Source organism: Heptranchias perlo, chromosome 29 (genome assembly GCF_035084215.1).
Source record: "Heptranchias perlo isolate sHepPer1 chromosome 29, sHepPer1.hap1, whole genome shotgun sequence".
Taxonomy (NCBI): domain Eukaryota; kingdom Metazoa; phylum Chordata; class Chondrichthyes; order Hexanchiformes; family Hexanchidae; genus Heptranchias; species Heptranchias perlo.
Window position 1 is genome coordinate 37,773,445 of NC_090353.1, and position 27,385 is coordinate 37,800,829.

The 27,385-nt window shown below is 54.6% G+C and overlaps 2 protein-coding genes across 4 annotated transcripts in view; both read left to right on the plus strand.

Annotated features, from left to right (window-relative positions):
* Positions 1 to 19,227, plus strand: part of shc2 (SHC (Src homology 2 domain containing) transforming protein 2) — a 38,724-nt gene extending 19,497 nt beyond the window's left edge. The window contains exons 3-13 of one of the 3 annotated variants that reach the window (XM_067968589.1): positions 2,699 to 2,759; positions 4,452 to 4,571; positions 5,064 to 5,117; positions 6,091 to 6,142; positions 9,749 to 9,875; positions 11,912 to 12,077; positions 14,055 to 14,136; positions 15,524 to 15,700; positions 16,823 to 17,121; positions 17,597 to 17,733; positions 18,583 to 19,227. In XM_067968589.1, the coding sequence (XP_067824690.1) occupies positions 2,699 to 2,759; positions 4,452 to 4,571; positions 5,064 to 5,117; positions 6,091 to 6,142; positions 9,749 to 9,875; positions 11,912 to 12,077; positions 14,055 to 14,136; positions 15,524 to 15,700; positions 16,823 to 17,121; positions 17,597 to 17,725 (1,267 nt within the window). In that variant the 3' untranslated portion in view covers positions 17,726 to 17,733; positions 18,583 to 19,227. The remainder of the gene's footprint in view (positions 1 to 2,698; positions 2,760 to 4,451; positions 4,572 to 5,063; positions 5,118 to 6,090; positions 6,143 to 9,748; positions 9,876 to 11,911; positions 12,078 to 14,054; positions 14,137 to 15,523; positions 15,701 to 16,822; positions 17,122 to 17,596; positions 17,734 to 18,582) is intronic. The other 2 variants (XM_067968590.1, XM_067968591.1) reach the window with 2 other exon arrangements.
* A 2,756-nt stretch (positions 19,228 to 21,983) lies between these two features.
* tpgs1 (tubulin polyglutamylase complex subunit 1) lies at positions 21,984 to 26,769 on the plus strand. The gene is given in 4 exon segments (XM_067968603.1): positions 21,984 to 22,239; positions 25,070 to 25,411; positions 25,413 to 25,509; positions 25,512 to 26,769. Coding segments are annotated over 4 exon segments (789 nt in total). The 5' UTR covers positions 21,984 to 22,026; the 3' UTR covers positions 25,649 to 26,769.
* Positions 26,770 to 27,385: the final 616 nt, after the last annotated feature.

A 27,385-nucleotide genomic window follows, 5' to 3' on the forward strand; every position in this document is an offset into this window, starting at 1 on the left:
GTCCCCTCCTCTCCTGAAGGTGCTGACTCTCCCTGGGGTACAGGTCCCTTCCTCTCCTGAAGGTGCTGACTCTCCCTGGGGTTCGGGTCCCCTCCTCTCCTGAAGGTGCTGACTCTCCCTGGGGTACAGGTCCCCTCCTCTCCTGAAGGTGCTGACTCTCACTGGGGTACAGGTCCCCTCCTCTCCTGAAGGTGCTGACTCTCACTGGGGGACAGGTCCCTTCCTCTCCTGAAGGTGCTGACTCTCCCTGGGGTACAGGTCCCCTCCTCTCCTGAAGGTGCTGACTCTCCCTGGGGTACAGGTCGCCCCCTCTCCTGAAGGTGCTGACTCTCACTGGGGTTCAGGTCCCCTCCTCTCCTGAAGGTGCTGACTCTCACTGGGGTACGGGTCCCCCCCTCTCCTGAAGGTGCTGACTCTCCCTGGGGTACAGGTCCCCCCCTCTCCTGAAGGTGCTGACTCTCCCTGGGGTACAGGTCCCCTCCTCTCCTGAAGGTGCTGACTCTCCCTGGGGTACAGGTCCCTTCCTCTCCTGAAGGTGCTGACTCTCCCTGGGGTACAGGTCCCCTCCTCTCCTGAAGGTGCTGACTCTCCCTGGGGTACAGGTCCCCCCCTCTCCTGAAGGTGCTGACTCTCCCTGGGGTACAGGTCCCCCCCTCTCCTGAAGGTGCTGACTCTCTTTGGGGAATGACTGCCTCACAGTACCTTACCCAAGTGGCCCCTTCTTCACCTGTGAGCTTGGACAGTGGGCGTTAGCAGGCTATGCTACCCTGGAGGGCATGGCAGCGAAACCCAATCTGTCCTCACTCAATGACCACACAGACATTGATTCCAGGACAGTTTTCAGGATGATAATCTGGCTGATGTTTCTCCTCTGAAAGCCAGGGCACTGAAGGCCAATTGGAGTGTTCTTACTGCTAGCTCAAGTGAGATGAGTTAACTCTGCAAACACCGGGGTGGGGTGTTCAGCTGCTGACTGGGTAAACTGGTTGGGGTATAGTAGTGTAGTGAGACTCGTAATCCAGAGAACGGGAGTTCAAATCCTACCCTGGCAGTTTGAGAATTGGAATTCAGTTTTTTTTAAATCTGGAAATAAAAAGCTGACATCAGTGAAGCTGTCGGATTGTCATAAAAACAAAGTGGATAAATTGAATCCTCCCAGGGTTAGAAACATTCCCGTTCCTCCAGCAGGATTCAGGTGATCCTGAATTATTTGTCAGTGTATTCCACTGATCTGGGTGTGTGTGTGGTGGGTTGGGGATCAGGCGAAGTAGCCGTGAGATGGCTCGACAGCATGAATCCACCGCGAGACTCGGTAACTGGTCACCTCTCACGGACTGCGATGGTTTAACTAGTCTCACGGCCCTTGGTGTCTTTATCCTCCAAGCCCCTGACTCCCGATTGGGGCCGGTTTTTGCTCAAGTACCCGCTCTTCACGTGTGAGATAGTCAGAGTCCAGGTCCTCAGCAACCCAGAGAGAGGATTGTAAACAAAATATTAAATTGTTTTGGACAAAGTAAATCCTGAACATTGCTTTAAAATAAAGTCGGCTAGTGCAGTCAGAGGTGAGAAATAGGAATGAATGAAAAAGGAATTTAGATCAGACACCAGGTTCAGTGGGTCGCACGCCCGCCTCTGAGTTTTTAAAAATTTGTTCACGGGATGTGGGCATCGCTGGCGAGGCCAGCATTTATTGCCCATCCCTAATTGCCCTTGAGAAGGTGGTGGTGAGCCGCCTTCTTGAACCGCTGCAGTCTGTGTGGTGACCGTTCTCCCACAGTGCTGTTAGGAAGGTTGTGGCTTCAAGTCCCCACTCCAGATCCAAGGACTTGAGCCCATAATCCAGGCCGACACTCTCGGGGCAGTGCTGAGGGAGCGCAACTGCCGGAGGGGCCGTCTTTCGGATGAGACTTTAAACTGAGGCCCAGTCTGCCCTCTCAGCTGGACATTATTTTGAAGAAGAGCAGGGGAGTTCTTCCTGGTGTCCTGGCCAATATTTATCCCTTAACTAACATCATCAAAACAGATGATCTGGTCATTATCACATTGCTGTTTGTGGGATCTTGCTGTGTGCAAATTGGTTGCTGCGTTTCCTACATTGCAACAGTGAGCACACTGTAAAAGTACTTCATTGGCTGTGAAGTGCTTTCGGACATCCTGAGCATGAAAGGCGCGATAGAAATGCAAGCTCGTTCTTTCTTAGTTGGGGATAATCAGCAAAGGAGCAGAAACAACAGTTTTTTGAACGAGTTAAAGCACAATTGGATGGTGGGCTGGAAGAATGAGAACATTAGAGGGATGATGGGCTGAATAGCCTTTCCTCACCCTACACCAACTCCTTCAATGGAGTGGTGACGATCTGCAGGGCAACACTGGGGGCAGTTACAGTGGGGCTCAGTACCCCAGGGCCACAGATGTTAATTGTATCCATATGATTTATATCAGTTAGTGTTAATTGTATTCAGGTGGTGCGTATCAATCGGGGACTCTCTTGTATCCGTTTATATGAGCACTGATCTAGTGTGTGGAGGGGGGGTAATGTGGAGCTCTGTGAATAGAGGCTTGGAAGCAACTGAAGATCAGGCTCTAGTATTCTATCCCTCACCACCGGGCGATCCAATTTATTATAAACAGAGGGGAAATTAGCCAGACAGGCATCTATTATTCTGGACTTATAACTCGAGTTTCTTTTCCTTTGTAGGGAAGCCATTAATCGGCTGCATGAAGTAGTGCCAGGAGTGAAAGGGGATTGGAAAAAGAAGGTACAAAACTATAAAGAGTGAGCTGGGATGGTGTTGGATTTATTTTACTTGGGGTCGGCTGCACTGTTTAGCTTCTGTACATTGACAAGGTGAAGAGGGGTTCTTCTACCTGCTGGGGTCCCGGGGGAATGGGAATGGGAATGGCGATCTCACTCCGCGCGATGCCCTCCCGTTTATTTTACCCGTTGTTAGCTGGAGATGCACGATTCCCATTGGTACGAGCAAGGGAATCTCGCATCGAAACCCACATCGATTCACCAAACCCAGTCTCTGTTTCTGTCAGTACTCTGATCGCAGCTAGGAATCAGTTTCAAATCAGAATTGTACTGATGGGTCAGTGAGGAGCCGTCTGGGGTACGGGTTCCACAGACACTGACTCTCACTGGGGTACGGGTCCCACACACACTGACTCTCCCTGGGGTACGGATCCCACACACACTGACTCTCGCTGGGGTACAGTTCCATTGGCACTGACTCTCCCTGGGGTACGGGTCCCACAGACACTGACTCTCGCTGGGGTACGGGTTCCACGGGCACTGACTCTCACTGGGGTACGGGTTCCATGGGCACTGACTCTCACTGGGGTACGGGTCCCACAGGCACTGACTCTCACTGGGGTACGGGTTCCATGGGCACTGACTCTCCCTGGGGTACGGGTCCCACAGACACTGACTCTCGCTGGGGTACGGGTTCCATGGGCACTGACTCTCACTGGGGTACGGGTCCCACAGACACTGACTCTCGCTGGGGTACGGGTTCCATGGGTACTGACTCTCCCTGGGGTACGGGTTCCATGGACACTGACTCTCCCTGGGGTACGGGTTCCACGGGCACTGACTCTCCCTGGGGTACGGGTTCCACGGACACTGACTCTCCCTGGGGTACGGGTTCCATGGACACTGACTATCACTGGGTTACCGGTTTACATGGGCACTGACTCTCCCTTGGGTACGGGTTCCATGGACACTGACTCTCCTTGGGGTACGGGTTCCATGGACACTGACTCTCCCTGGGGTACGGGTCCCACAGACACTGACTCTCGCTGGGGTACGGGTTCCATGGACACTGACTCTCCCTGGGGTACGGGTTCCATGGACACTGACTCTCCCTGGGGTACGGGTTCCATGGGCACTGACTCTCCCTGGGGTACGGGTTCCATGGACACTGACTCTCCCTGGGGTACGGGTCCCACGGGCACTGACTCTCCCTGGGGTACGGGTTATAAGGGCACTGACTCTCACTGGGGTACGGGTTATAAGGGCACTGACTCTCGCTGGGGTACGGGTTCCATGGACACTGACTCTCCCTGGGGTACGGGTTCCATGGACACTGACTCTCCCTGGGGTACGGGTTCCACGGGCACTGACTCTCACTGGGGTACGGGTTCCACGGGCACTGACTCTCCCTGGGGTACGGGTTCCACAGACACTGACTCTCACTGGGGTACGGGTTCCACGGGCACTGACTCTCACTGGGGTACGGGTTCCAAGGGCACATACGGTTTCCAGTAGGGGTTTATTCCTCATGGTGACCCCCGAGGAGACTGTGCCTACTGCTGCCCTGATCGAGATCGACTAACTCTGCGCAGACTGGAGACGGGGCCTGGGGCTCCCATTGTCTGTGGCTCGGTCATACGATGAATATTACCCCACATTTGGGACTGTATGATTTATTTCCATGTGTGTCTTTTAGCCCACGAACCAATCCCTGCAGGCCGTGCTTGGCAGGAGCAACCTGAGGTTTGCTGGGATGAGGATCACGGTCAATATCTCCATCGAAGGATTAAATCTGGCACTCCCGACCACGAGACAGGTAAAGAGACATCAGGGAGAGGGAGGGGTGGGGAGGGCAGGGAGAGGGAGGGGTGGTGGACGGGCAGGTAACGGGAGGGGTGGGGGACGGGCAGGTAACGGGAGGGGTGGGGAGGGCAGGTAAAGAGACACCAGTGGGGGGGGGTTACAGGAGGGGTTAGGGGGACAGACACTGTCCTCAAACAAAAACAGGAAATGCTGGAAGCACTCAGCAGGTCAGTCAGACTCTTCATCAGAACAGGAATAAATTACAGATGAACAGCATTTAAAAAGGGTGAAAACAAAGAGAAAGGGGAGAGACAGGCGGGCACGCTCGCGCTCTCGTGCAGAGGCTCGCGCTCTCGTGCAGAGGCTCGCGCTCTCGTGCACACACGGACACACATGCCTTGATGTGTTTGTTCTTCCCATGGGGCTGAGAGTTTGGGGAATGTGGCTTTTAGAGATTTTTTTGTGCTGTCCGTTCAGTGAACCGTTTTGTGCGATTCATTCACAGATTATCGCGAATCATCACATGCAGTCTATCTCCTTCGCGTCAGGTGGGGATACGGTAAGGAGCCCCTCGGCCTGACACACACTCCTTCTCCACCAACTTCTCTCTCCTCAGCTGCTCATCACTACAGTGGCTAAAGATAAAAGGCAGAGCCCCTCTGCTTTAAATCGACCCATTCTAGTGGGTAGTCCCCCAGATCTGGGGCCTCTAGTAACCGTTCTCACCCTCCCTGAGAGGCTCCATCCGTGGATTGTGCTGTTAGCCGATCCCACCTGATGTGGGACTGGGCCCCACACACAGGACGGTCTGTGCTCGCTGCTGACAAACCTACTTACCCAACGTCAGATTGAAAAGGACTGATTATGAAGCACATAAGAAAGACTTGTATCTGTACCAGATCTTACCACATCTCTCAGCAATGACCCAAAGAACTTCACGTTCAATGAGTTACTTTGAAATGCAGCCACTGTTATTATGTAGGCAAATGCCGTCAGCAAGATCCTACAAACGGCAGTGAGATGACTGAGTTAACCAGCGCAGGTCAGGGACAGGGGCACACTGTACTCTCGAGGAGTCCCGCGATGCAGCGCCCCGTCGGAATGCGCTGTGTACCCGTGATTTCCTGAACCCCGGATTGCGGAATTACCCCTATTGTGCAAACATTAACCTGGGAATAATTAACGTGTTGGTATGAAATTCCTCAGGCTGCTATTTTAATGGAGGTGTTAACCCGTTAACCCATTAACTATTTACCCGTTAACCCATTAACTGTTAACCTGTCATTTTAAGCAGGTTCGTTCCTCCATTAAAATAGCAGAGAAATGCATTTTACAGAAATGTATCAGTCACTGAACTCCTTCCACTCTCAGTCGCCCGTTTAATCCCTCGGACTTTTATATAAAAAAAAGGACCAGGACACGTTTACCAAGTTCCTGCAACGTTCGACCCCCTGAAACACCTAGTTGCATGTCCCTCCTTAGTTTCCAGTCTGGCTATAAACCAGTTACTAATTGGATCTCTTCCTGTGTAGGATACCGCAGATTACGTTGCTTACGTAGCAAAGGATCCAGTGAACCAGAGAGGTGAGTGGTCCTGACAACAACAGCTTGCATTTATATAGCGCCTTTAACATAGTAAAACGTCCCAAGGTGCTTCACTGGGGTGATTATCCAACAAAATTTGACACCAAGCCATGTATATGGCAATAAAACTAAATGGTACAATTATAAAGCGGGTCCAGGAACAGAGAGAGCTGGGAGTGTACGTACACAAATCTTTGAAGGTGGCAGGACAAGTTGAGAAGGCTGTTTTAAAAAAGTGTACAGGACCCTGGGCTTTATTATTAGAGGCATAGAATACAAAATCAAGGAAAGGCTTAATTTATCCTTTTTGAACTTGAGTTTTTTGTTTTCCACCTTCTCCTCCTGCACACTTTGATAATGACCCCCTCTTCCTACCATAGCGGTGACTCGCTGTATTCCAGTATAGACTTTCAGAGGTTCTCTCTTCATTGTCGAAACTGACTGTTAAAATTTTGTTTGCTTTTGCAGTGTTAGCAAACAGTAGGATGTCACTCTGATAGTCACATGCTTCCACCTCCGCCTCACAGATAACAGCCAGTGTATTTAACGTGTGGCAATACAAGAAGTTACATTTTAATTTCACCGTTACATCATGATTAATGCACTCAAATTTCCTGCCGAAGATTTCATGGAATGCTAATGAGGAGATAAAAACACACTGTCTAGAATCCAAGCCCCACAGTTCCAGTTTACTACCTAGTTCACAAAAAGTATATAATTCACACGCAGATCAAACGAGGTCTGTGGCTGTGAGACGAACAAACGAGGGTAGAAATTGAAACGTATTTTGCCCATTTTCTGAGTCCAAAATGGGTGCCTCGAAGTTGAATTTTGTAGCGCACCATCCTGCGTCAGGACGGCACCAGAAGTGCACCCGACGCCATATTGGTTTGGGCGCTCATTTGGTGTCCCTAGCGGACGCTTGAAACAAACACAGGGATCACTAAAATATGTCAATAAAGTTCAATTAGGACCCTTTTGAGAAATCGGCATCCGTGCCTGAGAAACTTCTGAAACCTGCCCGGCAAATCATGGCGGGAACAGTCGGGCAGCAGCCTTCACAAGCTCGGTATAAAGGGATCCTTACCTTAATGGACCGCCATGCTCTCCGACATTGTGCGCAGAGTGCAGGGAGCATCGCCACATGCACAGCCCTCTAGTCTTTCCTCTGAACTACACATGGCACCAGTCTCTGATCTGGTGTCTCAAAGTGTAAGGTCGAGAGACGATTCCTTTTCTGCAGTGCTGTCTTCATCTTCCTCTGCTTCCTCAGGGCTTTGTGGCGCTTCTGGTCCTGAAATGGAAGAAAGGGACAAGGGTTAGCGTTTATTGGCATGGGTAAACAAAGACAGATGAGTGGCTTCTGAAAGCAGCAATAATTTGTCAAGCGTAATGTGTGAGGGTGAGATTTAAGTGAGACGGGAACGAGGGTAAGATGGTGGAAAAACCTGCAGGTGTTGTCCTCCCGCCTTTCCAGGCACGCCTCCTGTCCACGATGTAACCGGAGGACACAGGTTTAAGGTGATTAGCAAAAGAATCAGAGGCGACATGAGGAAAAACACTTTTTACGCAGCGAGTTATGATCTGGAATGCGCTGCCTGAAAGGGCGGTGGAAGCAGATTCAATAATAACTTTCAAAAGGGAATTGGATAAATACTTGAAGGGGAAAATTTACATGGCTATGGGGGAAGAGCAGGGGAGTGGGACTAATTGAATAGCTCTACCATAGAGCTGGCACAGGCACGATGGCTGAATGGCCTCCTTCAGTGCTGTATCGTTCTATGATTCTATGACAAGGAGATATTGGGACTGGTGACCAAAAGTTTGGTCAAAGAGGTAGGTTTTAAGAAGCGACTTAAAGGAGGAGAGAGAGTCGGAGAGGTTTAGGGAGGGAATTCCAGAGCTTAGGGCCCAGGCAGCTGAAGGCACAGCCGCCAATGGTGGGGTGAAGGAAATCGGGGATGTGTAAGAGGCCAGAATTGGAGGAGCGCAGAGATCTCGGAGGGTTGTAGGGCTGGAGGAGATTACAGAGATAGGGAGGGGCGAGGCCATGGAGGGATTTCAACAGAAGGATGAGAATTTTAAAATCGAGACATTCCTGGACCGGGAGCTAATGTAGGTCAGCGAGCACAGGGGATGACGGGTGAATGGGACTTGGTGCGAGTTAGGATACAGCCAGCAGAGTTTTGACACACAAATGATGTTGCATTATGATGTGGGTCCAAGCCCCACTCCTGGGACTTGAACACAAAATCCAGGCTGACACTGCAGTGCAGTACTGAGGGAGTGCTGCACTGTCAGAGGTGCTGTTTTTGGGATGAGACATAAAACTGAGGCCCCGTCTGCCCTCTCAGATGGACGTAAAAGATCCCACAGCACTATTTTGGAGAAGAGTCAGGGAGTTCTCCCCGGTGTCTGGTCAATATTTATCCCTGAACCAACACCTCAAAAACAGATTATCTGGTCATTATCACATTGCTGTTTGTGGGCTCTTGCTGTGTGCAAATTGGCTGCCATGTTTCCCTGCATTACAACAGTGACAACACATCAAAAGAACTTCATTGGCTGTAAATTGCTTTGGGACGTTCTGAGGATGTGAAAGGTGCTATATAATTGCAAGTCTTTCTATCTATCTCTCCTATCTATTTATCTATCTATCTATCTGGATACAAATGAGCGCGGTCCCAGACACGAAGTTGAGAAATAGGCTGTAATCCGTGTGCGCAGCAAGTGCTGTGGAGCACGTGTGACACGATCGCACGCTCTCAATTTCACGCTCGTCTGTTGCACATTTTATGGCTTGCAAACCAGGAAATGATGTCATACGGACGGACTCTACATAAAAATCTGACAGCAGGAGGGTCGGGTTCAGAACGGGGGAGGGGCGGGGCCCGGGAATGAGGGGGCGGGGCCCGGGAATGAGGGGGCGGGGCCCGGGAATGAGGGGGAGGGGCCCGGGAATGAGGGGGAGGGGCCCGGGAATGAGGGGGAGGGGCCCGGGAATGAGGGGGAGGGGCCCGGGAATGAGGGGGAGGGGCCCGGGAATGAGGGGGAGGGGCCCGGGAATGAGGGGGAGGGGCCCGGGAGTGAGGGGGAGGGGCCCGGGAGTGAGGGGGAGGGGCCCGGGAGTGAGGGGGAGGGGCCCGGGAGTGAGGGGGAGGGGCCCGGGAGTGAGGGGGAGGGGCCCGGGAGTGAGGGGGAGGGGCCCGGGAGTGAGGGGGAGGGGCCCGGGAGTGAGGGGGAGGGGCCCGGGAGTGAGGGGGAGGGGCCCGGGAGTGAGGGGGAGGGGCCCGGGAGTGAGGGGGAGGGGCCCGGGAGTGAGGGGGAGGGGCCTGGGAATGAGGGGGAGGGGCTGGGTTACTTGCTGGGCGAATGCCACAGTGACACCAGTGGTGGGAGGCCTGCAACTACACCGTGACAGCTCAGTTTTGATTCTAAATATTGACAGAAGATTTGCCAAAAATCGTACGACAGGAAATTGGACAAGACGAACACGTCACATGTGAGAGTTTTAATAAATTATATTGAGATTGTGTGGTTTTGGGATGTTTGCCTGGACACTACGATGCTCTCAGACTGATGGAGCCTTGTGTTAATGTCCTGTAGCCTGCCACATTCTGGAATGCTGTGAGGGCTTAGCACAGACGGTCATCAGCACCATTGGACAGGCCTTCGAACTGAGGTTCAAACAGTATCTCCACAGCCCCCCGAAGCTGGTCGCCCCTCTCGACAGGTGAGATTTCTCAGCACTGACTCTTTGTGCCCGTGTGTGACAGTCCTGAGCAGTGGAAGTGTTCGTGATTCAGTCCACGTACAGTCAAAAGTCAAAATAATGAAACTGATCTTTATACTTGCAGCTGCCAGTTTTGCCCCAGCCCCTCTCCTCCGCTGAAGCTGCTGACTCTCCCTGGGGTGCAGTTCCCCGGGCGCTGACTGTCCCCTGGGGTGCAGTTCCCCGAGCGCTGACTGTCCCCTGGGGTGCAGTTCCCCGAGCGCTGACTCCCTGGGGTGCAGTTCCCCCGGTGCTCACTCTCCCTGGGGTGCAGTTCCCCGAGCGCTGACTGTCCCCTGGGGTGCAGTTCCCCGAGCGCTGACTCCCTGGGGTGCAGTTCCCCCGGTGCTCACTCTCCCTGGGGTGCAGTTCCCCGGGCGCTGACTCTCCCTGGGGTGCAGTTCCCCGGGCGCTGACTGTCCCCTGGGGTGCAGTTCCCCGGGTGCTGACTGTCCCCTGGGGTGCAGTTCCCCGGGTGCTGACTGTCCCCTGGGGTGCAGTTCCCCGGGTGCTGACTGTCCCCTGGGGTGCAGTTCCCCGGGTGCTGACTGTCCCCTGGGGTGCAGTTCCCCGGGTGCTGACTCTCCCCGGGGTGCAGTTCCCCGGGCGCTGACTCTCCCCGGGGTGCAGTTCCCCGGGCGCTGACTCTCCCCGGGGTACAGTTCCCCGGGCGCTGACTGTCCCCTGGGGTGCAGTTCCCCGGGCGCTGACTCTCCCTGGGGTGCAGTTCCCCGGACGCTGACTGTCCCCGGGGTGCAGTTCCCCGGGCGCTGACTCTCCCTGGGGTACAGCGTGACTGATTGGCGAACAGCCTTGCTCTGTGAACTCTCTCTCATCCAGTTGGTAATAAATCGCATCCACCAACTGAAGTTGTACGATCGTGATTGGTCGTAACTCAAGAAGGAAGTGGATTTGGAGCAGTGATATTTACGGTGCTCTGTTAGGCTCCGGGTCCTTCTCCCGAGACCCTGCGCCGTCTTTGCTTCGTCTCTCTCGACCTCTGCCCATGTCTGGCTGTGAGGTGCTGACTGAGATGATTCAGGGCTGTCTCCTCTCAAGAGTGAGGGAATCACAGACACAGACCCCCGTCCCATCACCGTGTGGGGGGGAATCACAGACACAGACCCCCGTCCCATCACCGTGTGAGGGAATCACAGACACAGACCCCCGTCCCATCACCGTGTGGGGGGGAATCACAGACACAGACCCCCGTCCCATCACCGTGTGAGGGAATCACAGACACAGACCCCCATCCCATCACCGTGTGAGGGAATCACAGACACAGACCCCCATCCCATCACCGTGTGAGGGAATCACAGACACAGACCCCCATCCCATCACCGTGTGAGGGAATCACAGACACAGACCCCCCGTCCCATCACCGTGTGAGGGAATCACAGACACAGACCCCCGTCCCATCACCGTGTGAGGGAATCACAGACACAGACCCCCGTCCCATCACCGTGTGAGGGAATCACAGACACAGACCCCCATCCCATCACCGTGTGGGGGAATCACAGACACAGACCCCCGTCCCATCACCGTGTGGGGGAATCACAGACACAGACCCCCGTCCCATCACCGTGTGGGGGAATCACAGACACAGACCCCCGTCCCATCACCGTGTGGGGGAATCACAGACACAGACCCCCGTCCCATCACCGTGTGGGGGAATCACAGACACAGACCCCCGTCCCATCACCGTGGGGGGGAATCACAGACACAGACCCCCCCCTCCCATCACCGTGGGGGGGAATCACAGACACAGACCCCCGTCCCATCACCGTGTGGGGGAATCACAGACACAGACCCCCGTCCCATCACCGTGTGGTGCTCGTGAGATTAATCTGTGAAGAGTACACTGGTTGGGATTGTGAATAAACCTAGACATTAACCATCTGTCATGTGCGAGGATATCAGAAATTACCGTCATAAATATTTAGGATGAATATTTTGCACTGTGGCTGATATTTATTTTTTTGCCCTGGCTGATTAAGAATGACCAACTGTGCAGAGTCTGCTTGGGGAGAAGAGGAGACATCAGACCGCGATTATTATAACAGCATTCCAGGAAAGGAGCCTCCTTTAGGGGGCATTGTGGACACCAGGAGCAGACAGTGGCTCGTTCAGACCCAGCTGCTTTGCCCCACTGGCACCGTGCAGGTCAGTGCACGCAGTCCTCACAGTGTAACTCAGTTCTACAGATAACAGGCTTCTAACCCCATATTTATGCAATTACCTCTTTCATCCTCTTGCTTCGTTCCCTGTTCTGAAGGCACTGACTCTCAGGTTCCATCAGTGTTGGTCGGCCCCTGATAACGTGCCGAAGGTGATATTCTTCACATTGAGCCTAGACGGTCAATGTCAGCAAGGAGAGGCTTCACAGCCGAACCCAGTCCTGCCCCTAACCCGGTCTCCGTACACGTGGAATTGTATCTTGTGGTAACAGGCTGGTCAACTTCGAGCAGTTCAGCCAAGAGATGTTTGTGACTAATTCAAATGATCTTTGTTTCTCAGTGTTGTGGGACTGAACTCCCTGAGAGTCACGGTGTTTACTGCCAGCTTTAAACAGACTCTCAGCTCCAGTAATATAGGAGGCAGTAATATTGGATGGTGTAATTACCGGGCTGGTATGTTCTAGTAATAGTGTGTTCAGTAATAATGTAGTCTAGTGATTGTGTGTTCAGTAATAATGTGATCTAGTAATGGTACGTTCAGTAATAATGTGGTCTAGTAATGGTATGTTCAGTAATAATGTGGTTTGGTAATGGTGCGTTCAGTAATAATGTAGTCTAGTGATTGCGTGTTCAGTAATAATGTGGTCTAGTAATGGTGCGTTCAGTAATAATGTGCTCTAATAATGGTGTGTTCAGTAATAATGTGGTACGGTAATAGCGTGTTCAGTAATAATGTTGTCCGCTATTAGCGTGTTCAGTAATAATGTTGTCCGCTATTAGCGTGTTCAGTAATAATGTTGTCCGGTAATAGCGTGTTCAGTAATAATGTTGTCCAGTATTAGCGTGTTCAGTAATAATGCGGAACGGTAATAGCGTGTTCAGTAATAATGCGGTACGGTAATAGCGTGTTCAGTAATAATGCGGTACGGTAATAGCGTGTTCAGTAATAATGTTGTCCGCTATTAGCGTGTTCAGTAATAATGTTGTCCGCTATTAGCGTGTTCAGTAATAATGTTGTCCGGTAATAGCGTGTTCAGTAATAATGTTGTCCGGTATTAGCGTGTTCAGTAATAATGTTGTCCGGTATTAGCGTGTTCAGTAATAATGTTGTCCGGTATTAGCGTGTTCAGTAATAATGCGGAACGGTATTAGCGTGTTCAGTAATAATGTTGTCCGGTATTAGCGTGTTCAGTAATAATGTTGTCCGGTATTAGCGTGTTCAGTAATAATGCGGAATGGTACTAGCGTGTTCAGTAATAATGCGGAACGGTAATAATGTGGTCTGGTAATAGTGGGGTAGTTTTTGATTTTTGGTCATTCACCCGTTCTGGCAGCGTGGGCCGCGCCCCCCGGATTTTCAAGCTTCGACCTTATTTAAATTTATCAGGCGAGCTGCGGCAAACAAGCTCGTCAGATTGAAGGCTGAACATCGGCCAGAGTACCGCCAGTGGGGTGAGGGGCGAGACGAGTTGCGAGGTGAGGGGCTGGGGGGGGCAGAGGGGAGGCGAGGGGCGGGGCCGGGGGGCAGGTTGAGGCGGAGGGGAGGCGAGGGCCGGGGCTGGGGGGGGGGGGGCGCGAGGCGAGGGGCGGAGCTGGGGGGGGCGAGGTGAGGGGCGGGGCCGGGTGAGGCGGAGGGCGGGGTGAGGCGGGGCCGGGGGGCAGGGTGAGGCGGAGGGGAGGCGAGGGGCCGGGGCTGGGGGCGGGGCGAGGGGCGGAGCCGGGGGCGGGGCGAGTCGAGGGGCGGAGCCGGGGGCGGGGCGAGTCGAGGGGCGGAGCCGGGGGCGGGGCGAGTCGAGGGGCGGAGCCGGGGCGAGGCGAGGGGCGGAGCCGGGGGCGGGGCGAGTCGAGGGGCGGAGCCGGGGCGAGTCGAGGGGCGGAGCCGGGGGCGGGGCGAGTCGAGGGGCGGGGTTCCCAGGGAGTCATTCACTAAACACTTTCACTATAAACACTCTTCTCGCTGCAGCTCGGTGATTTCTCAGGACGGGAGACGGGTCCAAATCCACAGCATGACTTGGACAGTGAGGGTCAGAGGCAATCCACGACAGGTCAGATATCATCCATTCTCACAACCTCGGTACCTCTGGGAGTTGCCTGAATTGGGCCTCTCTGACCAGGTGAAGGGAACGTATGCCCGAGTCACCGTATCGAAGGAACATTACTTCCTTTTGTTGCCCGTTTCCCTTCCTCCTCCCGAAGGCACGGACCCCTCCTGGGTGCAGCTGTTACCGATACACTCCACTATCTTGCCCAGGTGGCCACTCTCCCCACTTTGAGCTCAGACCGTATCGCTGGGATAGTTAAACGTAGACACGTTCGCTGCCCTCATTCGGAGCTTCACACACCTGCACAGTCCAGCAGGGGTCAGTGGGCCGTGTCCAGTGGGGGAACGGAGGTGTATTTTCCCCCCTCTCACCGACCCGGGGCTCTGAGGCTCATTATAGAATCCCAACCTTCACCCTGGGACCTCCCTACTCCGTGAGGCTCAGAGCGACATTGAGTGCCCGTGGCACCTGAGCCTGGAACAGAGGGCCCAGGAAGTTATTTTGAACAATTTGCGTAACATTCAGATTGATATCAATCAGAATCAGCACTAACAGAGACATTTACCCCTCACAGAGTTATGCCAGTGTAGACCCCCCTCGCCCGGTTATGCCAGTGTAGATCCCACTCACCAGGTTATGCCAGTGTAGACCCCCCTCACCCGGTTATGCCAGTGTAGACCCCCCTCACCCGGTTATGCCAGTGTAGACCCCCTCACACGGTTATGCCAGTGTAGACCCCCCTCACAGAGTTATGCCAGTGTAGACCCCCCTCACAGAGTTATGCCAGTGTAAACCCCCTTGCCCGGTTATGCCAGTGTAGACCCCCCCTCACCCGGTTATGCCAGTGTAGACCCCCCCTCACCCGGTTATGCCAGTGTAGACCCCCCTCACCCAGTTATGCCAGTGTAGACCCCCCCTCACCTGGTTATGCCAGTGTAGACCCCCCTCACCCGGTTATGCCAGTGTAGACCCCCTCGCCCGGTTATGCCAGTGTAGACCCCCTCGCCCGGTTATGCCAGTGTAGACCCCCCTCGCCCGGTTATGCCAGTGTAGAGCCCCCTCGCCCGGTTATGCCAGTGTAGAGCCCCCTCGCCCAGTTATGCCAGTGTAGAGCCCCCTCGCCCAGTTATGCCAGTGTAGAGCCCCCTCGCCCAGTTATGCCAGTGTAGAGCCCCCTCGCCCGGTTATGCCAGTGTAGAGCCCCCTCGCCCGGTTATGCCAGTGTAGAGCCCCCTCGCCCGGTTATGCCAGTGTAGACCCCCCTCGCCCGGTTATGCCAGTGTAGACCCCCCTCGCCCGGTTATGCCAGTTGTACCATTACACACCCTGTGCATCAACCTCCACAATTATCTCAGTGCTGATAACAAACCTGGGAATTGTAAATTTGCAGGTGTGACGAGTGAGTGTTATGTTCGGCCCTGTGCGAAAGCCTCGTGTGAAGTGCACATGTACGTTAATACACAGTGCCTCGATCACCGAGACTGGACCAGCGAGGAGATGAGTGCAACGCTGAACAGGGCATCAGGAGATGTGAAGGACAGCCCAGAGAAGGACATGTTTGACATGAGTAAGTGTTTCTACAACTCGCGACCTGCACTGCAACAAAGCTACAGGCAGCAGACTGGGCTCATAAAGTGCAATAAAAAGAGAGAAATGCTGGAAATACTCAACAATCCGAGCACACCTGTGGAGAAAGAAACAGAGTTAACGTTCCAGGTCGATGACCTTTCATCAGAACTGGAAAAAGTTGTAGGTTTAACAGTTTTTAAGCAAATACAGAGTCAGGGAAAGGGGGGGGGGAGGGACAAAAGGGAGGGTCTGTGATAGGGTGGAGGGCAGGAGTGAATAAATGACAAAAGGGATGATGGTGCGAGGCAGGGAGGGAGGGAATGGGACAGGTCAAGAAACAAAAGATGGGTCTAGAGGAGCTGTAAATGGCAGCAGCAGAACCGTTACCAGCAGCTGCTGACCGAAAAAATGGGAGCAGTGATTCTGGTCTGAAATTATTGAAATCGGTGTTGAGTCGGGAAGGTTGTAAAATGTCTAATCGAAGGATGAGGAGCTGTTCAGACCAGAATCACTGTTCCCATTTTTTCGGTCAGCAGCTGCTGGTAACGGTTCTGCTGCTGCCATTTACAGCTCCTCTAGACCCATCTTTTGTTTCTTGACCTGTCCCATTCCCTCCCTCCCTGTCTCGCACCATCATCCCTTTTGTCATTTACTCACTCCTGCCCTCCACCCTATCACAGACCTTCCCTTTTGTCTCCCCCCACCGCTTTCCCTGACTTTGTATTTGCTTAAAAACAGTTTAATCTACAACTTTTTCCAGTTCTGACGAAAGGTCACCGACCTGGAACGTTAACTCTGTTTCTCTCTCCACAGAAGCTGCCGGAGCTGCTGAGTATTTCCAACATTTTCTGTTTTTATTTCAGATTTCCAGCATCTGCAGGATTTTTCTTTTCTACATAAATGCAAGTTGTTGTTGTTGTGTTAATGCCTCTGAGACTCCATGTCTGAGTGAACTGTGTCAGCATCTCTTAACAGGAGAGAGTGGGTGTTAATCCACCTGATTTACAAATGCAGGATTAGCACAGTGACGGCCCAGTACGGACAATCCCGGCCTGGACTCACTGGTCAAGTGAAGGAACGTCCACCCGAGTCCCACCCATTTGTCATCTTTTTATTAAAGGGCCATTTGAGGACGCCTTAAAACTGCACGATGCCAAGTCCGGCAAAGGTAGAGGGCGAGGAAACAGGAGCCGGGGGCCAAACCCCGGCACAGGCAGAGCCGTAGAGGAGGAGGAGGAGGAGTTACAGCGAGAATCCTGGTACCACGGCAAGATCAGCCGGAAAGAGGCTGAGCAGCTCCTGGTGCTGGACGGGGACTTCCTGGTGAGGGACAGCATCACCAACCCTGGGCAATACGTCCTGACTGGAATGCACAATGGACAATCAAAGCACCTTCTGCTCGTGGACCCTGAAGGAGTGGTGAGCAAAGTGGGGTCTCGTTATCCAAACACAGGGGCTGCTGGCTGCGGCCGTCGGGGGGCCCCCGGGCTGCGGCCGTCGGGGGGCCCCCGGGCTGCGGCCGTCGGGGGGCCCCCGGGCTGCGGCCGTCGGGGGGCCCCCGGGCTGCGGCCGTCGGGGGGCCCCCGGGCTGCGGCCGTCGGGGGGCCCCCGGGCTGCGGCCGTCAGGTTGGGGGCAGTGGTGCTACAATTAGTGCCGGTGGGTTAGGGAGGGGAACAGGGTTCCTGCTCCTGATGGCTGTCTACTGACCCCTGCTGGAACGTGTGTGTGTGTGTGTGTGTGTGTGTGTCAGGATCCAGCTTGGCTGTGATGAACCCTGTGGTCGAATAGATTGCTGACATTCACTTCCAGGCTCCTCTATAAAGAACAGCTGCTCATTCACCGGCCCCCCTGACTGCCCCTCTATTTAACCCTGCCCCTGCCCCTTCCTTCCAGGTACGGACTAAGGATCTGCTGTTTGAAAACATAAATCACCTGATCAATTACCACTTTGAGAGTGAGATTCCAATCGTGGCGGCTGAGAGTGAAGTTTGCCTGAAACAGGCGATCAAGAGGAAGCAGTGAGCCCGTCTGTAAGTGTCAGTGCTGCTGTGTCGGTCTTTATCAGAGAGCTGATGGAACAGGCTCCGACTGGGCCACATACTGTGGACTGAGAACGAGAGCCAGGGTGAGGGGCCAGAATGTCTCTGCATTTAGAATTTTGCTAGAAATAGAAATATGAGGTTTACATTATTACAGGACACGCCCTGGCCACAGGTGGAAGTTGTGTAGATGAGTGTAAAGTGTTGCTCGCATGGAGGATAAACAGAGACAGGTGGCCCATGACTGGCCTATCAGTACAGGAGGCTCGGAACCGGGCAAGTGTCTCCAGTGCTGGAGAATGGAGGGAGGGGAGCAGTGCGATTGTCCGAGGGGTGCCGAGAGCTCAGAGGCAACAACACACTGTGCAACCTCAGAGAGGAAAGGGGGTGTGGGGGAGGTCGATCGAGGGGACGGATGAGCAGAGAGTGGGTTCTCATGAGTAAGTGGCTGATAACTGAAAGGGCATTGGACAGTGCGTGAGGGAAGGGAACTGTTAACAATGTGAACTAGCGTGGGGGGGGGAGACAGCTGAAGGCACGGCCGCCAATGGTGGAGTGAAGGAAATCGGGGATGCGCAAGAGATCAGAATTGGAGGAGCGCAGAGATCTCGGAGGGTTGTAGGGCTGGAGGAGGCTACAGAGATAGGGAGGGGCGAGGCCATGGAAGGGTTTGCACATGGGGATGCTATCACTATTAACAGTATCACTACTACTATCATTAGTCTCACTATTAGTATCGCTAATCTCATAAATATTAGTATCACTATTATTGCAATCACTATTATCACTATCACTGGTAACACAATGCTAGTAAGCATTGCACATTTCTCCTGTTCACAGGTGACGATTGATACGATTTGAACATTATTCTGAATTCCAGAGATCCGGGGGTTTCGATCCAGGGTGGATGCCCCCGAACAGCACGGTTGCTTTGATGGTGGAATGCAGTCATGGTGTTTACAGAGGGGGTGAGATGTCGGGTGAGGTCCCTCGCACACAGCCAGCTCCATAATTACCTCCCCACTCCAGTTACTTTACTCAGCATGTTGCTTACTGCAGTCAGAGAAATAATCGCACGCCCGGAAATAAAGAAACAGGAAACGACGGAACTTTAAACTAATTGTTACTATTGGTGGAGTGTGCAGGACAACTTGTGATCAAACCACAGAGGATGCACAGTAAGAGGGAACGATTCACTCCCGCCTGGTACTGTACGTCCTGGACGTGTCTCAGTGTCAGCTCCTGTACATGTACAGTACACAGCAGGTAAAAGGAACGATTCACTCCAGTCTGGTACTGTATGCCCCGTGTGTGTCTCAGTGGGAGCCTTGCTCTGTGTACAGGGAGCTTTGCTCCAAGGGGGGAATCTCCAGGGGACTCTGGGCTGTCTGGGGCTGGTTATGTTTGTTGATATGATTGTAAATAAAGTCTTGTGATTATGATTCTTTTTTCAATCTTTGAAATAAAAGTGACGTTTGGAAGGTGTCTGTTTTGTGTTAAAATCACTGCTCCCAGTCACTGTGCATCAAATACATCCCCCCGTCACCTCCCCCCGTCACAGCCTCCCGTCACCTCCTCCCGTCGCCTCCTCCCGTCGCCTCCCCCCGTCGCATCCCCCCGTCGCATCCCCCCGACGCATCCCCCCCGACGCATCCCCCCCGACGCATCCCCCCGTCGCATCCCCCCCGTCGCATCCCCCCCGTCGCATCCCCCCCGTCGCATCCCCCCCGTCGCATCCCCCCCGTCGCATCCCCCCCGTCGCATCCCCCCCGTCGCATCCCCCCCGTCGCATCCCCCCCGTCGCATCCCCCCCGTCGCATCCCCCCCGTCGCATCCCCCCCGTCGCATCCCCCCCGTCGCATCCCCCCCGTCGCATCCCCCCCGTCGCATCCTCCCGACGCATCCCCCCGTCGCATCCTCCTGACACCTCCTTCCGAAACATCTGGCAGCAACGATGTGGAGAATAAACTTTGGGGAAGACCACTGTGCCCAATAAAATTTTCTCGTCACCCTTGGAGCTGCCTCACGCCCAGTTTCTGGCCCATTTTCCCTCCTCTCCCGACAATGCTGGGCACAAGTGATTGCTTTTCTTCTGTAGGCCCAGACAGTGAGTGTTGGCCATGGGTTCCGGAATGTTCCATTGGGCCCGGAACGGCCAGCCTCTGACGCTGTAGCACAGAAACAGGCCATTCGGCCCAACTGGTCTGTGCCGGTGTTTATACTCCACACGAGCCTCCTCCCTCCCTACTTCATCTCACCCTATCACCATATCCTTCTATTCCTTTCTCCCTCATGTGTTTATCGAGCTTCCCCTTAAATGTATCTACATTATTCACCTCAACTACTCCTTGTGGGAGCGAGTTCCACATTCTCACCACTCTCTGGGTAAAGAAATTTCTCCTGAATTCTTTATTGGATTTATTAGTGACGATCTTATATTTATGGCCCCTAGTTCTGGTCTCCCTCTCAAGTGGAAAGATTTTCCCTACATCTACCCTATCAAAACCTTTCATTATCTTAAATACCTTGCTATCCATTCTGCCACCTGTTCCCTGACTCCACATGCTCTGACCTTAGTCATGAGTCTATAATGAAGTACCTTATCGAAGGCCTTTTGAAAATCCCAATATATTACATCTACTACATTACCCTTGTCTACTCTTTCTGTTACTTCTTCAAAAATTCAGTAAGGTTGATCAAGCACGACTGGCTCCCTGTGCTCGCTGACCTACATTGGCTCCTGGTCTGGGAACGCCTCAATTTTAAAATTCTCATTCTTGTGTTCAAATCCCTCCATGGCCTCTCCCCTCCCTATCTCTGTAACCTCCTCCAGCCCTACAACCCTCTGAGATCTCTGCGCTCCTCCAATTCTGGCCTCTTGTGCATCTCCCATTTTAATCGCTCCACCAATGGCAGGCCCTAAGCTCTGGAATTCCCTCCCTAAACCTCTCCGCCTCTCTCTCTCCTCCTTTAAGACGCTCCTTAAAACCTCCCTCTTTGACCTGGCTTTTGGTCACCTGTCCTCATATTTCCTTATTTGGCTTGGTGTCAAATTTTGTTTGATAATCGCTCCTGTGAAGCACCTTGGGACGTTTCACTACATTAAAGGCGCTATATAAATGCAAGTTGTTGAGTTAGGGTTCGAATACACGTGTTTCTGCTCCACGAGGACATGTCGGAGACTACAGTGCCTGATCCTGTCACATTTCCCGGGATTAGGTAATTAGCCAGTATCAGCACTGCTGGGACACCCACTGAATGGCTGAGAGGAGCAGCCAATTGGGGGCAGAACTGGCAGGTGATTGCAGTCCCAATGCAGTTCTGGCCCCTTCTGGGAGAGCTACTTTCAGGAGGCAAAGATCTGCAGGCGTGTGCTATATCGGGGCCATGACCGGCAGATGGTGGTTTAAGTTATCCTGCCTCCATTTCTGGCATCAAAAAAGAAAGACTTGCATTTATTTAGCACCTTTCACGACCTCAGGATGTCCCAAAAAGCTTCGCAGCCAATGAAGTACTTTACAAGTGTAGTCACTGTTTTAATGTGGGAAACACGGCAGCCAATGTTTGCACAGCAAGATCCCACAAATAACAATATGATAATGACCAGATAATCTGTTTTAGTGAGGTTTTCATTAAGGGGAGTATTGGCCCAGGACACCAGAGAGAACTCCCCTGTTCTTCTTCCAATAGTGCTGTGGGATCTTTTATGTCCACAGGCAGATGGGGCCTCAGTTTAATGTCTCATCCAAAAGAAGGCAGGTCCAACAGTGTAGCACTCCCTCAGTACTACACTAGGGAGTATTAGCCTGGATTATGTTTTCAAGTCTCTGGAGTGGAACTTGAACCCAGGACCTTCTAACTCAGAAGTGAGAGTGTTACCCACTGATCCACAGCTCATCAAGCTGCACGGGACCTGACCCAGTGCCCACTGGAGAACCCCGCCTATCATAGAATGGGGCAAATAGAAATTGTAGCTAGGTGGAGTCCAACCTGGCACAAGCACGATGGGCCGAATGACCTCCTGCCATCCCAATTGCATCCATTATAAATGATGGTTTCTAAGCCGAAAAGTAAAGGAGACTGAACAGGTTTGTGGACGCAGTTTTGAAGTAAAACGACCTAAACCTTCTTCATTGAATCTTTCTCATTCGTTTCATTGCACCTTTTTCTTATGGTCAGGAGAATCCCCGGAACCAAAGGTTCCGCTCCCGGTGTCCCGCTCGGACGGTTTTTGAGGTGGGGCCAACCGCCAGTCGGTGCCCCGCAGGTTTGCCCCGAACAAAGATGGCGGCGGCGGCTGTTTCCGGTCCCGCGGCCGATCCGGAGCCGGTCCCGGTGCCGCCTCTCCCCGCCGGCCTCTCACTCACGCTCCGGGAGGCGCTACTGAAGGTCCTGGAGAACAGGCCCGAGGATCCGGTCTCCTTCCTGGGCGAATACTTCGAAAACCTGGCGGCGTCCGAGGGAGCGGAGGAGAAACCGGGCCCGAGACAGCAACAGGTAACCGGGCGGCGGGTTCAGGCCAACCCGGGGCCCTCGGTCTGACCCCCCCCCCCCCTCGGGGCCCTCGGCCTGACCCCCCGCCCCCCCCCGGGGCCCTCGGCCTGACCCCCCGCCCCCCCCCCGGGGCCCTCGGCCTGACCCCCCGCCCCCCCCCCGGGGCCCTCGGCCTGACCCCCCGCCCCCCCCCCGGGGCCCTCGGCCTGACCCCCCCGCCCCCCCCCCGGGGCCCTCGGCCTGACCCCCCGCCCCCCCCCCTCGGCCTGACCCCCCCGGGGCCCTCGGCCTGACCCCCCCGGGGCCCTCGGCCTGACCCCCCCGGGGCCCTCGGCCTGACCCCCCCGGGGCCCTCGGCCTGACCCCCCCGGGGCCCTCGGCCTGACCCCCCCGGGGCCCTCGGCCTGACCCCCCCGGGGCCCTCGGCCTGACCCCCCCGGGGCCCTCGGCCTGACCCCCCCGGGGCCCTCGGCCTGACCCCCCCGGGGCCCTCGGCCTGACCCCCCCGGGGCCCTCGGCCTGACCCCCCCGGGGCCCTCGGCCTGACCCCCCCGGGGCCCTCGGCCTGACCCCCCCGGGGCCCTCGGCCTGACCCCCCCGGGGCCCTCGGCCTGACCCCCCCGGGGCCCTCGGCCTGACCCCCCCGGGGCCCTCGGCCTGACCCCCCCGGGGCCCTCGGCCTGACCCCCCCGGGGCCCTCGGCCTGACCCCCCCGGGGCCCTCGGCCTGACCCCCCCGGGGCCCTCGGCCTGACCCCCCCGGGGCCCTCGGCCTGACCCCCCCGGGGCCCTCGGCCTGACCCCCCCGGGGCCCTCGGCCTGACCCCCCCGGGGCCCTCGGCCTGACCCCCCCGGGGCCCTCGGCCTGACCCCCCCGGGGCCTCGACCACACGAAGCCTGAGGGTCCATCGGCCATTTAGTTATTTTCCGCCCCTCCGCCAGGGTTTATTTGGTGATTCCGGCTCTCGGCTCCTCCACACTTTCCCCATTGAACTGCAGCTGCCCCTTCTCCGCCCACTCGGAACCACAGGGCCAGAATGTGAAGGGAGCGAGTTTTGCTCCAGCTGCAGAGCCCCGGTGAGCCCACATCTGGATCACTGTGCCCGGTCCTGGGCTCCGCACCTTATAAACAATATATTGGCCTCGGAGGGAGTGCAGCACAGATTCACCAGAATATTACCAGGGCTCTAAGGGTTAGATTATGAGGAGAGATTCCATAAACTAGGCTTGTATTCCCTGGAATAAAGAAGGTTAAAGGGGGATTTGATTGCGGTTTTTAGGATTTTGAAAGGAATTGATAGGGTGGATAGAGAGAAACTGTTTCCGCTGGTGAGGGAGTCTGGGACAAGGGGACGTAACCTTAAAATCAGAGCCAGGACTTTCAGGAGAAAAGTCAGGAAACACTTCTTCACACAAAGGGTGGTAGCAGTGTGGAACTCTCTCCCACAAAAAGCAATTGCTGCCATCTCAATTAATAATTTTAAATCTGAGACTGATGGATTTTTGTTAACCGAGGGTATTAAGTGATGTGGAGATAGGATACAGGTCAGCCATGGTCTCGTTGAATGACGAACAGGCTCGAGGGGCTGAATGGCCTCCTCCTGTTCCTATCAGTGACCCTTTGCAACTTGTCTGCTCCATCTACCACCATTTACTGTCCCTTAATCTTCCTCTTCTCCCTTCCACTCCCCCCCCCCCCCCTTCACTTCCCCCCCCCCCCCCCTTCACTTCCCCCCCCCCCCTTCACTTCCCCCCCCCCCCCCCCCTTCACTTCCCCCCCCCCCCCCCTTCACTTCCCCCCCCCCTTCACTTCCCCCCCCCACTTCACTTCCCCCCCCCCCCACTTCACTTCCCCCCCCCCCACTTCACTTCCCCTCCCCCCCCCCCACTTCACTTCCCCCCCCCCCCACTTCACTTCCCCCCCCCCACTTCACTTCCCCCCCCCCACTTCACTTCCCCCCCCCCCCACTTCACTTCCCCCCCCCACTTCACTTCCCCCCCCCTTCACTCCCCCCCCCCCCCACCCCTTCACTCCCCCCCCCCACCCCTTCACTCCCCCCCCCCCACCCCTTCACTCCCCCCCCCCACCCCTTCACTCCCCCCCCCCACCCCTTCACTTCCCCTCCCCCCCCCCACCCCTTCACTTCCCCCCCCCCCCACCCCTTCACTTCCCCCCCCCCCCCACCCCTTCACTTCCCCCCCCCCCCCACCCCTTCACTTCCCCCCCCCCCCACCCCTTCACTTCCCCCCCCCCCCCACCCCTTCACTTCCCCCCCCCCCCACCCCTTCACTTCCCCCCCCCCCCCCACTTCACTTCCCCCCCCCCCCACTTCACTTCCCCCCCCCCCACCACCCCTTCACTTGCCCCCCCCACCCCAAATCCCTCTGCTTTGCCCATTTTTCACCTTCAAAAGCCTCCAGTGAGTATCGGTGAGCAGACTCTGTGTCCACCCCACCTCTCTACTGCACCAGGACATTTACTACATTAAAGAGGTGAGATAATTATAAGTACCCAAGGGTTATGGGAGGGAGCAACCCACCAGGGCTCCTGCTCCTAAACGCTGCCTGGTGACCCCTACTGGGAAGTGGCTGTGTGGGGATGAAGGCTGAGGACTGGATTGGGCTGGGATATGATGACTTCCACAGTGGAATAGCTGATTAACACTAAGTGTCTTGCTTCAGCCACGAAGTGTGGGTGCATGGGGAGGTCTCAGAGGGTCCCTGGTACCCGAGGGAGACTCGGCACCTTTAGGAGCAGGTAAGGGACCGGGGGGTGGGAGTGGGGGACTACGTGTGTAAGTAACCAAACTTTCTTTTCTTTGCTCTTTCTGTAGGAGCAGATCCCTGGAGCCTTGAAGCAGCTGCTGCTCTGCCATTACAGCAGACCTGCCTTCAGCAGGAACCTGGCTTCAGCTTTCCAGATCCTCAGTTGCCCCACTGGCAAGAGGAAGAAGCCTGGTCTCAATGGCAAAGCCTACACCGAGCTCCTGAGACAAATCTGCGGAGGCAAAGATGTCTCGTCCTCCTCTCTAATCCAGAAACTCCAGTGCTGGGACCACGAGGCTGTCCCCTTCAACATCTTCAGGTACGGGGTGCTGAGCTGCTTTGTCTTCCTGGAGTTTGTGAAGATTTCGGCAGGGCTGTTTGAGGTGGTGGCAGAGTCTGGTGAAGCCGACCCGGACGGTGTGCCAGACTCTGTTCGAGGCTCTGAGAGAGGCTGTGAGCGTCACCAACTCCTCCAATCCCACCGGTTACCTGGACGCTGGCTCGAAGCTGGACCCGATCGGCTCGGACAGGCCGTGGAACGAGCGCTGCGGCTCCAGAAAAACGAATCAGCCATGGCGATGACACAGGAAGAGTTCATGCTGCTCACAGCTCCTCTCTTCATTCAGAAAGTAAAATCCATCTGTTGACTGTGAATGTACAAAGGCAGACCACACTGAGCAGCAGCTGTTCCAGGAGTAGAATGACTCTCACCCACAAACAAACGCAGCCTAATCCTCCACAACCGACTGACTGGGGAGGGTCCTGCCACCTTCCCCCGCAGCCCATGTCGCATGGTGCTGGCTGACGTTACCTGGCTGAACACACCCAGCACACTGACCCTGCTGCTTCTGTGCTGCTTGCTGCACCTCCACTGGCTCGCTTGCCTCAGTCTCTGTCCCCGTACTCTGTCTCCGTGACATGCATGATCTATCGACCCTGTCAGTTCCGTGTCCTCCCTTGTCTCCTTCTGTATAGGTCTCTTTCCCACTCCACAGCCTGGTAGCTGCAGCTCATTGCCGCTCACGGTGAGTGCAGCAGAAAGACCCCTCCCTCGGCAGTCCGTTCCCCCCCTCCCCCCCAGGCCACCCTGCCTGTTTTAGCTTTGTTCACTTTTTTCAATGTGTTTTTTGAGTTTGATGCTGACCTCGTGCTTTTTATGCAGGGTTTTATTCAGTGTTCCTGTTCTGCCCGTGTGGCTTGGTGGCTCTCTCTCCCCCCCCCCATCAGCCGGGGCTACTGCCAGAGTCTCGGGGTTAACACTGCGGTTTCTCCCAGTTCCAGGCTTCAGCACCAGATGATGCATTTTTTTCCCTTCTTGCCCCGTTTGATGTTCCTTGGCCCTGTGGGGCAGTTGATGCTGCTTATTGTGTATCTCCTCTGTTAATTCTTTGTGTTCAATTCCTCAGGCACCTGATTTGCTCTTCTCCCTGTGTGAGTGTAGGCAGTAAGGATTGGCTAGGGATCAGGAGCAGAAACCCTCCCCTAACCCATCTCCCCAGCCCATTCCAGGGGCACAGCCCATGATCATGCCCTTGGTGCTGCCTCCCTGAGTTATCACAGCTCAGTCCAGGGATTGAAGCTGGGTCTGTACCACAGTGGGTAGCGAGCCATTGATGCTGAGTGCACAGCTTGTTAGTCTGATTGGGGCTGTATTATTGGGGATTGACAGAAAACTGGTCTGTTTTGTATCAGTATTGGATATAGGACTCTGTGTTTAGCAAAACGTTAAATTAAACAAGACCTGACTCCAGCCTGTGTTGCTGATGTACTCATGTTTCTTGTTATCATTCAGTTCTGTTCCCTTTCTCTGTATCCAGTTCTGTTCCTGCCCCCCAGTATGTTGATTCTGGCTCTTGTATAAAGACATTCTCTCCGCACCCTTGTTGGGTGTGGGATTCTTAAATGGCCGCCTGTACCCCATCCAAGGGCACGTCTTCATGTGTAAACCTAGACCGTGAGTGCGGGCAGGATAATTGACCATGGGAGGCATCGCCATTGAGGCGGCTCCTTTCCTCTCTCACACACTTTCCAGCAGCAGTCATTGGGGGACCCATTAGGAGCCACACTCGGACTGATTTTGTATGAGAGAGTGTTCTTGGTGAAATTCAGTGATGTTACTGGAGGAGGAGAGGTTCTGCGTGTAACAGACGTTAAGTTATGGTGTGGTGGATGATGACCACCTTTGTCACAGGTGTCTAAAAGCAAGATCAGCAACAATAACCTGCATTTATATAGGGCCTTTAATGTAGTGAAATGTCCCAAGGGGCTTCAAATGCCATCAACCTGTCACCAGAGAAATCTTCTGTATCAAAACTACAATTGAGTCAAAGAATTCAGAACCTTTTCTTAATCCACAATAAAAAAAACGTTTTATTTAGGATGTG